The sequence below is a fragment of the Melozone crissalis genome, unplaced genomic scaffold, assembly GCF_028551555.1.
Source record: "Melozone crissalis strain CALT ecotype California unplaced genomic scaffold, PUWL_Pcris_2 ptg000016l_1, whole genome shotgun sequence".
NCBI lineage: Eukaryota > Metazoa > Chordata > Aves > Passeriformes > Passerellidae > Melozone > Melozone crissalis.
Window position 1 is genome coordinate 5,004,140 of NW_026535794.1, and position 12,429 is coordinate 5,016,568.

The 12,429-nt window shown below is 46.4% G+C and overlaps 1 protein-coding gene across 1 annotated transcript; it reads right to left on the reverse strand.

Annotated features, from left to right (window-relative positions):
* Positions 1–12: 12 nt before the first annotated feature.
* ACAA1 (acetyl-CoA acyltransferase 1) lies at positions 13–11,227 on the reverse strand. Its single transcript, XM_054273975.1, has 12 exons — positions 11,039–11,227; positions 10,135–10,228; positions 9,829–9,886; positions 8,967–9,046; positions 8,477–8,519; positions 6,928–7,026; positions 6,353–6,433; positions 4,152–4,342; positions 3,884–4,063; positions 3,079–3,134; positions 2,449–2,594; positions 13–1,770 (listed from the first exon to the last, which is right to left on the reverse strand). Exons 1-12 carry the CDS (start codon positions 11,225–11,227, stop codon positions 1,695–1,697), a joined length of 1,293 nt encoding a protein of 430 aa, XP_054129950.1. The 3' UTR covers positions 13–1,694.
* Positions 11,228–12,429: the final 1,202 nt, after the last annotated feature.

Sequence of the window (12,429 nt, forward strand, 5' to 3'; positions counted from 1 at the left end):
ACTGTGATAAGCTCAGCTTCAGGCACAGAACAAGGTTTTCAATTGCAAAGCAGCTGTGTATGTCAGGCCAAAGCCCTCTGCAGAGCCCAGCATACCTTGAATCACAGCTAAAGACTATTCATACCTTAAAGTAGCTTTTGTTTTGCCTCATTTATTTGACATTAAAATGGACATTGACACATAATAAAACAAGAATTGGTGAATAGGGCAGCATTTCCCAGGCTGTTTTCTCAGTGCCTTACATGAAAAAGGGAAGAGAGAACTTTCCCTGGTCTCCTTGGAAAATTACCAACCTGTGTGTTTCATCATGCTTGGGCTTAGAGAACATCCCCTTCAGCAACAGAGGTAGGAACCCTTCTTCATTTTCATTCTTTCCCCCCACATGGTTCCCATTTACTCTCACTTCTCTTTTAAACTATTTTAGTATTATTTTAGCTAAAGGTCACTGGAATTCCCACTTCTGAGTTTGTTAAATTTTCCACTTCCATGAAATAAAAGGCTTTTATAAATGGCTCATTATTCCCTCTAAATAATTCAATGTTTTGGCTCTAAGACAGGACCTGTGTGATTGCTGGGTGAGACAGGTTACAGCATGGGATTGTGAAAATATCAGAGAGCTCTAACTCATCATGACCTTCAACTAAAAATCATCATAAAAAGGAAACAATTGTATTGCAAGAACCCAATTGTATTATTAAGTGCAAAAACAAAAGTCAGGACAAAGAACTTCAGTTTGTTACAAATTCAAAGCAGCAATGAGTAAATTTCTTTTTCAAGCTGAGTTTCAGTGATCTTTCTGTTCAGACAAAAGAAGAAATAAGGGATGACAAAAGACACAAGATAGAACATGTTTGTGTTAGCACTGAAGGACTGAGCTGTCACTGATGTTCATGTAGTAAATGTAGTGCTGCTCTTTGCTTTATGTTAGGTAGGTAAATATGATTAAGCACAAGATTGTCCTTGGAGCCACACAAACTGACACTCAGACATGTAAAAGAAGGAATGGCCACATCCAAATCCTGGCTTCTAGCAATGCACCAGAACCTTTCCATTCAGGCATTTCCTGTGGAAATTATGTTCAGTCCTTCCACTTTCCCCCACTGGAGAGAGGCTTCAGAGCAGCTGCACCAGCAGTGAGCTACAGCCCATCCTCCAGTGCAGGGACAATTTCAGACACAGACAACTTCTGACACAGTTGTAAAGGCAAGGATGTCAAGTCTTTGCTTCAAAACAAACTCTTTTAAACTTCTTACAAAATGGTGAAACCTTTTAAGGAAATGCTGGAAAAGTCTTTTCACCTGGACTGATGTCTTCATTTTGAGTGACTCTTTTTGCCAATTTGTCATACAAAAATACTGTCCCATGAACTATTACCCTTTGGTAATATTCACAGAGTAAAAAAGATCAATTAAATTTAAAATAATCACCACATCATTCATAATCATCTCACCATGGGCTGTAGTGGAATTTCAGCTGAGCTAATTAGTTATGTCAGGAAGCCACGTGCCAGTTTTGCATTTCCTCACCTTCTTTGCAGAACTGCACCATTAATTCTACTTCACAATTTCTGCCTAAAATGTGTAGATCTAGTAACAAATCCCAGAACCCACTTGATTTCAGTGGCAATCACTTGCCATGCCTGGGGAAGGCAGAGAGGGAGCTGTGGTGGTGTTGTGTCAGCCCTGGAGCTCACTTCACTTCCCCGGGTACTCGAACACGGCTGCGGCTCCCATGCCAGTTCCAATGCACATGGACACGACTCCATAGGCTCTGAAACAAAGAGCATGTGGAATTAAGGGAAAGAAAAGCACAGCTCAGCTTTACATCATCCAAGGAAAAAATAAAAATATGAGCTTATTACAGCGACCTGATGAGGTCTCCAGGGTGAGAGAAGGATGAGAATCTTGTTTGATGATCAGAGGGCTGGATTTATTGATATATGATATATAATACATTATAACTATACTAATAAGAATAAGGAGAGAAGTTGCCGAGGCTGCTAAGCTAAGAATAGAATAGAAAAGAATCTAAAAACAAGAGAGTTCTCTGTCACTGTGTTCCAGAGAGCTTGCCCTGTGATTGGCTCTTAATTGTACACATGGAACATGAACCAATCACAGGTGCATCCTATTGCATCCCACAGCAACTGATAATCATTGTTTACATTCTCTTTCTGGGGCCTCAGCTTCCCAGAAGATGAACAAGTCCCAAAGAAAGGATTTCTATGAAAAAATGTCTGCGACATGAGCTGTCTACTGCTCTCCTGTTTTGCTAGGAGAGCCCTGGGGAATTCAAGTTCGAAGCCAACGATGGGATGGAGAAAGCTTAACCCAAAGGGACAGTTACCTCATCCAGGGGATGGAGAAAGCTTAACCCAAACTGGTGACCCCTGAGCCTGTGGGAGCTGCAGAGGCAGCAGGTGAGGCCAGTGCTGATGTGAGCACTCACCTCTTCCCTCGGCGCTTCAGTTCATTGAGCAGAGTGACGACCTGGCGGGCCCCAGTGCAGCCCAGGGGGTGTCCCAGGGCTATGGCTCCTCCCAGGGGGTTCACCTTCTCCATGGGAATGCCCAGCTTCTCCACACAGTACACAGCCTGCAAAGACACAGGGAGTGCTTTCATGGAGGTGCTCTTGTCTTCATTAGTTCTCAGCTCTGCTCCTGCAGGTCAGAGGCCTGAGCCCAGCCAGACCATCGTTCTCAGGGGAAAGGAGGGGAACTGATCCAAGGCAGAGAAGTGAGCTAAAACTGTTCACTCATCTCAAACTGAGCCCACACACATTCAGACAACCTGACAATAAATCACAGACCTGATGAAACAGATGTTGCAAGCTGGCATGATAGCCAACAATAGCACAATAGCCAATTCTTAGTGGACTTTTTTTTTTCTAAGATTAAGCTGTATAAGCAATGTCCTGGTCATTTTTATTTGAAGGAAAAGGAAAATAGTCTGCACATGTTATTAACATCTGGCTGAAGATGTAATATGTGGAACAAGTTAAAAATCTTAACCTGGAGACCGAGCTGAAATACATTCAGTTGCCAAGCAATGCAGCAACACAAACATGATGCTCACTCACCTGGCTTGCAAAGGCTTCATTAATTTCATATATATCAATGTCATTCAGAGTCAGACCTATGGGCCAGATAAGTCAGGAGTTAAAAGGAGATATTTTTGCCTCATGACTATATCAAAGAGAGCAACTGCCTGACAGCCTCCCTCTATGAATTCCAGTTCTACTCCATCAAAGAAAGAGCTCAGCTCCATGTGGGGTATCTGCACTGGAACAAGTTTATGTACAGCAGTGTCTAAAGACTGCAAAACATCCCAGCTCATGGCACTGTGCCACTGCGTCTGCCAGGTTTCCTCAGATTAAGTGTGGTTTCTCTGCAGAGGGATTAAGGATTGAAGGGTTTGGAGAGTGAAAGATAAAGCTACAGGTGGGCATGGGACTGTAGCCAGGCCAGGCTAAATCAGCCCATCAGCCAATAAAGCTGGTTAATCCAATGAGTGTGGTAAAAAACCTAAGTAAGGTGACAAAACTGTACAGAGAAAAATCTATCAAAAACCAAATACAAAGCCACCCCCTACACATTGGCCATAATAGAGAAAACAGGACTGAGCACTGAATCACTTGCCACATGTCAGCTCTTGTTGATTCTGTGCAGGGATTTACTCCTGAGCTTCTCAAAGGTGAGTGAATGACAATTTACACACCAGTACAAGGGAAAGGCATTCCAACAATCTGAGGCAGGACCTTTTTTACAGTTTCAGATTTAACTTCTGTTCCTGGGGCCAACAGCTGCACAAGCTTGAATAATATAACCTTAAATCTCAGTGCAAGGAGTCTGATCTGCTTTGCCTGAACGCCAGCTGGTTCTCACCTGCCTTTTCCACAGCAACAGGGATGGCATAGGCTGGCCCTATGCCCATCACATCAGGTGGCACCCCCACCACAGCAAAGGACCTCAGCACCCCCAGCACTGGCAGGCCCAGCTGCGCTGCCTTGGAGCGTTTTGCCAGGAGAACAGCAGCTGCTCCATCGCTGACCTGGCTGGCATTCCCTGTGGGAACAGACCTGTTAACATGCTTTCTGTTCCAGTAAAGGCAGCTAAACCAGAGCAGCAGCACAAATGGAACAGCTGAGCTCACCTGCTGTAGTGCTTCCATCCTCTTTGAAGGCAGGTTTCAGCTTTGCCAAGCCTTCCAGTGTTGTGGAGGGTCTGATCCCTTCATCTTGGTGCACAGTGATTGTTTTTTTGTTGCCATCACTATCTGCAACAGTGGTCTTGACTGGAACAATCTCTGTTTTAAACAGTCCCATCTGCTGAGCTTTTGCTGCTCTGGTAAAACAAAAAGAGTATGAAAGGTTAAAATATTTTGGAGGTAAAGTGCAAGAGAACAAAAGTGAAGGAAAGCAGTTAGACAGAGAATGAACTAAGGTGGGATTTTGTTACTGTCATATTTTTTAGAAAAATCTCCTTGCCTGGGATTCTTCTCCTGGGAAGCTGAGAAGCTTCAGAGAAAAAGGAAAACAATATTATCTCATTTGTTTCTCCTGTGTTTTGCTCCTTTGGAATGTGTTTAGGCATTGTTTATCAACAGGTGGTTGTTTCATTGATTTCATGTGAATTGTTTTGACTTAATGGCCAATCACAGTCAAGCTGTGTCAGGGCTCTGGAAAGAGTCAGGAGTTTTCATTAATATCTTTTAGCCTTCTGTCTGTATCCTTTTATATTCTTTAGTATAGTTCAGTATAATATTCTTTAATATATTCTAGTATCATAAAATAATAAATTAGCCTTCTAAAAACATAAAGTTAGATTCATCATTCCTTCCTTCATCTGGGAACCCCACAAATACAAGAGGATTTGGTACCTTGTCCCTTAGTGGTGGTGAAGACAACAGGCAAATTATTACTTCCATTCATGGAAAGACAAACTTTTTATCTCTACATCAACATTATGGGCATTGTCCCTAAATCTGGGTCACAGGATCACTCATTTCAGATCCCCATTCTGTTCCCATCAACACCTCTGTGCTGACTGACCACCACCAGCCTCCAACATGAAATTTTACTTTTTTACAGCCACATCACAACTGTACGAAAATAAATGAACCCTGAACTAGCAGCAGTCAACAACTGTCATGACAAGGCAGAATACAATTAACTAAACCTGAATTAGCTCAAGCCATGTAGATTTAATCTTTCCTATCACCAAGATATTTTAAAAATCTAAATAAGCTCTTCAAAGCAGAGCTTATTTAGATTTACCTTCCAGAGGAAAATACTTCAGAGAATACAAATTGGAGACTAAAAGCTTGTTTTATCCCTTCATCACTTTGCACTTTTACCCATAAAAAATGAAAACATTCAGTGCTCCCAGGTAAGTGAGAGTTGGAGCAAAGTGCTGAAGGACAGGTCAGTAACTCCACAGATATCCTGAGACCAAGGCCAGAAAGTCAGCCCTTGCCTGATGTGAGCTGAGGATCACATTCACAAACCCTCCTGGTTATCAGTTCCATGGCAGTGAGAAAGGCTGGCATGCCAAGTTCCCTGAGCAGCAGGGCCGGAATTTAAAGGTTAACTACCCTGTGCAGTGGCTTCCTGTGTTAGATAAATAACTGGATCAGGCTGATGCTTGAACAGAGCTCTGAAAGCAAGTTTAACTCTTTGATGGCAGGAACTTTATCACCTGCCACTGCTCTGGCAGCACAGCCCCATGGATTCTGGGGTCAGTTGATTTTGGCAGTGATTTAACCCAGGGGAAGGTTATCAGAGCTAGGACTGGACTCCCTCAGAGCCAAACACCTGCACTGAGGACAAGCCACTCTTCCCACAAGCTCAGCAGTTCCCTACCAACAGCCACACTCAAATATTCCCTCATGGGAAAGGCTCCTCCTGCTGCTGCTCCCATGGTCAGGTTCCAGTGATCCTGAGCCAAAGCCACTGTGAAAACACCTCACCAGGCACTGGCTCCAGAAACCTCCCTGAGGTTCTGTCACAGAAACAGAATGGTCTGGGTTGGAAGGGACCTTAAAGATCATCCAGTTCCACCCCTACTGCCATGAGCAGGGACCTTTGGATGCTGGAACAAGCAGGGCACTCACTGTTCAGGGTCTGTGAGATCAGTCCCACAATCCCAGCACAGCTCTGGACTCCAGTTCCCCCATCACCCACAACCCTGCTCTGCATTTCAGTTGGATCCCTCAGGCCTCTGCTCACTGTTAAGGACTGGAAGGCAACACAAAGGCTGCACTTCACCAGAAAGCAGCACTGTGCTTTCTAGCTGTTCTTATTTCTTAACTAAAAGGTTAAAAAACCCCAAAAGACTAACAAAACCAGCAATTACTTCTGTTGGGAAGCCAAGGCAAAGGCATCTTGCTTCTTCCGGGAAACTCCAAACTTCTCTGCCACATTTTCTGAGGTGATTCTGGGGAAAAACATCACAGAGTTAATGCAAGGACCCCTCTCATGGAGCTGCACTGGCTTCTACCAAGAGCACATGAGGTATAAGCAATGGCTTGAGTTTGAAAGCCAAAATATGGTTAAACACCAGATTCTCCTTGGAGTCACACAAACTGACACTCAGACTTGTAAAAGCAGGAATGGCCACACTGAAAGCCAACTGCTGCCTTCTCAACTCAGAACTGCTGGCAGAAGTTAATCCTGAATCCAATCTAGGACCAGAACAAGGTTCAAATCTGTTCTCCTTGCTCAACAAGCCATTGATCTGAAGACAAGAAAATCCTTGATCAGAGTTGTTGATTCCCCCCCATTTCACATCATTAATCTTCCACCACAGCCAAGGGTGCCAACACACACAGCTCCAAGCTCACCACCTTCAGGTTGATTTGTAACTGCGGCGTCACTGAGAAGACAGAGCAGCTATAAAACCCTTAAAGTGTGGCAAGGGGAAACACTTACCCCATAGGAATAAGGCAATCTCGAGCTTTGGGGTTATCCATCATGTTGGAACTGATATCACCAGGGTTATTTGCACTTCTGAGGGACATTGTTTCCACTCTAAACACAAGAAAAATTTGAATTGCTCCATTAAGACTGATCAAAACTCAGTATCCTGACAACATGCTTTCCCATTATCCCACAGAAACACAGCTGCTAATTAGGAACTGGCTGAGGCAGAAGCTCTTTAATCATCAATTTAAGAATCACTATGAAATGAAAACAGATTGTGAGATTCAATTGGTTCTTGCTTCACTAGAACAGGATACCAATGTCAGCAGTTAATTTCTTGTGTTTCCACAGCTAGGAAGGAATTGCTATGATTCTAGCAAACTTGTCCTCAAACAGAATCAGGTTCAAAGGCTGGAGTTTTCAGTGAGATTGCCAACAGACATAAAAATACCAGGACAGGTTGAACAGGTTGGCAGTAGAAAAAGAAGTATTGAGCAAACCATGGCACAGAGATTTCAGTGAGTTGCACCATGTGTGTTTTGCAATAGAAAGAATTTCAGACATGGATCCCACAGGGTGCAATCTTTGACCCACAAATGAATTAACACATTGAAGATACTCAAATTTACTGCAGAAATACAAAGCCTTCAGTTAAGACTGATGAGCTTTTGTAAGATCAGTCTAGATCATGAAGCCTACAATGGGAAGAGAGTTTGAATTCTGCTCTGCACCACACAAATACCTTCATGAAGAATAAATAACAAAGAAACCGCTCCTGGAAAATGAAAGGCAAGCAGAAAGTAAGGCAGCTTGTACTCAGTGCTATCAGCAATTTAAAGTAGCTCTAAGATGGGACACTCCATCACTGACTTCAGCTGCATCTGCTCCTGAAGGAAGGCACAGGACTGGGTTTTAAGTAAGGGAAACCCCAGCTACTGTTTTTTGAGCTTGAATCCAGGGTTTCTCCACTCTGTGGAAGAGTAAGACTTGGGATAAACCCAGCTCCCAAAAGCTATTTGTAATTTATGGATTGTATGTCTTCTGCAGGGCAGAGGCCAGAGAGCTTCCCACAGCCAAACCCAGTGTCTGGCACAGCCAGGGGTGCAAAGGCCATCAGCCCCTTCAAACACAACATCTTGGTGGACACTACTGTGTGCAGTAATAATTAATGAAAGATTAGAGTCATCAAGTTATAAAAAAAGAGAAACCCAGTATTTTGGCCTCAAGATTACTGAATAGCTTTTTTTCACTCCTTCTTCTGAAGTCAATGTGTATGTGGTCACTGGTATTTCCCCAAAACCAACCTAATGTTTACATAATCCTCCAAAAAATAAGTATTACTTGTGATGTTAGGACTGAAGCACAAAACAGATCCTGTAAATCTGCAGAACACCGATTAGCACACATAGGATATTAATTTCTTCACCCAAGAGAGCTGCTGGTCTTTCAAGAGGCTAGTTAATTGCAGATTAGCTATAAAGCTAATTTTCTGGCAGGCTATTGCACAGGGACAGTGTTACCTTCAGGCTAAGCAAGCACTATGAAAATCCTTCCTTACCCACAGGCCAAGCCAATGTCATACGCTCCATTTCGGATGCCACCTGTAACAGCAGTGCAGAAATGTCCTTACTGTCAGCAGCAGCAAAAGCATTTCCAGCCCAGCTGCAGCTTCCAAACACCTGGGCACCCACAACAGCCAAATGGGCACTTCCTCACCCTCCTGCCTGCCAGAGGGACAGCCAAGGAGCTGATGGGGCTGAAGGCTAACATGGGGCCAGAGAGAGCTGGAAGGATTCTTCTGGGAGCTGCCTGATATGGAGGTGATGGTGGAAATTATCCCCAGAAAACCAAGTCCCTTTTCTAGGGATAAACTTGGCTACTCGAGGATATAAAAGTATTTAAACAGCACCACACTGCAAACTCCCTACAGCACAAGACATTATCAGTGTTTTACTGCTCAGAGAGACTGGAGGACAGGAGGAATGAGCCCTTGGAGTGGGACAGGCTCTGGGTGGATTGAGTCTGATGCCAGTGCCCACAACACCTACCAGCTATGTTGATAATGGCCTGCAGGCCAGAGGAGCACTGCCTGTTCACACTGGAGCACGGCACTGTCTCTGGAATGCCACTGGAAAACAAGGCAATGTTGGCAAAGCCTCAGTGATAAAAACAAACAACAACAACCCAAAGCTCTAAAGAGTGCATTTATCCACCTGATTAAACTTTAACCCTCAAGTTCCAGGCAGATCCCTTTATCCAGCTCTTGATCTATTTGGTCCTGCACCAAGTGAAAGCAAAGTGCAAAGATTATTTCCTCACTTCACTTGCACATGGTTCCAAGTGCTGTTTCCCCATGGGTTTGTCTTCAGAAGGTGCTCTGTAAGCAAGGCCCTGCCCTGGAGATCCTGAGCTCTGACCCAGGCCAGAAACCCTAAAAAGTTCTGTAATATTCATAAATTATGGCAAGCTGTGCCTGCACCTCTCTAAAGTGGTAGTTGTGCAGTGATTGAAGCAAACACTGGCAACAGAAATTGACTGCAATATTTGGAATCTGGGATCCAGCTCAGGACAAGCCCCTGACCAGCACTGAGCAAAGACAGAAAGATCTGAGCCCATCCATGGTTTGGGGACCAGCAGAGAGAGGTGCAGCCTCAGAGTGCAGCTGGGAGCCCACAGAACATCTTGTGCCTCTGTAAGCCCAACACAGGCAGCACAAACAGATCAAACAGCTTCACCTGCCTCCCTGTCTCTTTGCCATCAGCACTCAGAGCTCGATCAAAGTCCAGTTTCTAGGCAAAAGGTGATTTGCTGTAACTCCTGGGAGTGCATGAGCCCCACTGCAATCTCTGACCTGTGCTGCTCCATGGCTCACTGAGGAGAGGAAGATCCTCAGTCTGGCTGAGAGCTTACCTTAGAAACTGTGCAACTCTTGCAATCAAGGCACCAGCTCCAGGCTGCAGCACATTCCCTGAGTACAAAGACACAATTCCAGTCAATTGGCTGCACTTCCCTCACAGGCACTGAAGGGATGTTCCCATCACCACAGCTCAGTACTGCCCAGCACCAGGTCAGAGCCCCACACCAACGGGACAGGCATAAAAACCTAATGCTACACACTAACCCAGCTTCATGAGACTTGTGAGTATCCCACATGGGGAGCCTGTCCCACAGAGCTGCCCAGAGCAGGGGTTTCACCAGGCAGAGGCTGTCACTCACCCACACAGATGTCTCCCAGCATTTCAGGATGGAGGTTGACATCCTGAAGGACAGCTGTCATCACAGCAGCCAGCAGCTCATCAGGTGTTGTGTCCTAAAAGCACAGGGGATCAGCACCACCAGTGACCACCAGTAAGTGCCCTGTCACCAGTTCAGCCTCAGAGCACTTCAGAGGGCTGGCCTGTGGTGCTAAGGCAGCTTTACTCCACTCCTCAGCTCACTGTGGTTGTTGTTTCCCTACCACAGTGGAATTATTTGCATGGCTTTACCCCAGGTTTCCTTCAGGCACTGCAACACAGAGGCTGCTTTCTCACCTTTCTTGGATTTATAGGAACACGCTCCGCAGGGCCTTCAAAATCACACAGCTACAGAGATTTATGTGGCAAGACCCAGTGAATGGAGCCCCATTTGCTTTGTGGAAGAAGCAGGGCTGACCCCTCAGCTGCTGGGGAGCACTGCCAGCATGAGGAGACCTGTTTGGGAGGGTGACAAGGAACGGGCAGCACCCTCTGGGGTCATCCTGGCACCTTGTTCTTCCCCAGCACCCTGCGAATGTCACCCAAGGAGAAGCAGGTTCCAGAAGGGTGGCAGGTCCGTGCCAAGCCGTGCAGGTGAGGGACACCGTGGCAGGGCAGGTGACAGCGGGCTGTGACCGCTGCCAGGGGAGCTGGGGACACAACGCCCGGCTCCTTCGGGGGATGCCACTGGCGCTGCCACCCCCGGCATTAAAACCATCACACAGAGCTGGGATTCAGGCTCTCCCAGAGCACAGCAGCGGTGTCTGGGGTCAAGCAGGGGCCCAACACCCAGGAGGGGAGGCGTAGAGGGGAGCACCCCGTTCCCAGCGGGGATGCCAAGCCCCTGAGGGCACCCGGCGGGCAGGGCGGGATCCCCCGGGCCGTACCTTGAAGCCACCGCGGCGGGCGCGACCGATGGCGGTCCTGCGGCCGTGCACCACCACCACATCGTCGGGGCTGGCGGCCCGCGGGGGGCCCCCGGAGCACGGCACGGCCCTGGGGGCGACCCCCGGGCCCGGCGCGGCCCCGGCCAAGTGCCCCAGCACCAGCTGAGCCCGCCGCGCCGCCGCCGCCATCTTGTCACGGGAGCGCCTCGCTGCTTTGCATTCCCCGCCCACCTCATTTGCATACGGGAGACTGGGGCAAGCCTCCTTCTCATTTGCATTCTCCGCCCACCTCATTTGCATGGCGCCGCCCCCCGGCCAAAGCGCGCTCCGTCCGTAAAACCAACAGCCCAAGAGAAACAAAAAAATAAAAAAGGGGAAATAAAGGAAAAAAGCAGGGGAAAGGGGAAAATATGGAAACAAGAAAAACAGAGAGGGGAAAAAGAGGTGAAAAAAAAAGGACAAAAAAAAAAGGACCGAGGAAAGGAAAAAAGAAGAAAAGAAGAAAAAAGAAAAAAAGAGAAGAAGAAAAAGAAAAAAGAGAAGAAGGGAAGAAGAAGAGAAGAAGGGAAGAACAGAAAAAAGAGGGGGGGAAAAGGGGGGAAAAGGGGAAAAAAGGAAGAATGGGAAAAAAGGGGGGGAAAGGAACAGGGTAGAGACAATGGGGGAATGAGGGGAGGAGTGGGAAAATGAAGATGAAACAGAAACAAAGAAAAATACTCCAAATTTTAAAATAAAAAGAAATTAATTAAAATAAAGGAAAATTAAGTTTAGAAGCACAAAATCCTGTGCATTGGGAGGCCAAGCTGGAACATCAGGACAGAGGGACACGCAGAACCATGGGCTCAGAGAGCTGCACAGATCCATCTGTCCCAGAAAAAGCCAGAACCATCCAATCTTTGTCACCGCCCCCGGGATGGTGACACCAGTGCCCCCTGTGCCCCCCACCCTTGCTGGGAGCTGCCCTGTTGGGAGCAGGGGACAGGCAGCAGGAATGCAGGCTCATGGAGTCATTAAGGATAGAAGAGACCTCCAAGATCATCAAATCCAACCATGTTCATCACCAAACCACATCCCACATCCACAATTCCAGGGATGGTGGGATGGTGATGCCACCACCCTCCTGCCAGCCTGTTCTCCCATGTCCTGCCCCTGCCCACCCCCCAAAAGGAATTTATTTCTCCATGGACATGTGGCAGCACACAGGGAAAGCCGCAGGGCCCGCTACGGGGAAAATAAAATAAAAACAAACCAAACAAACCAACAGAAAATGACTTTACATGGTAGAATAATTCCATTTGCTTCTCCTAGTTCCATTCTGTACATCAGAACACTGCAAGGGTTTTACAAACCAGAAAGGCAAAGGCACCTGAGGAGTGTCTCACACACACACT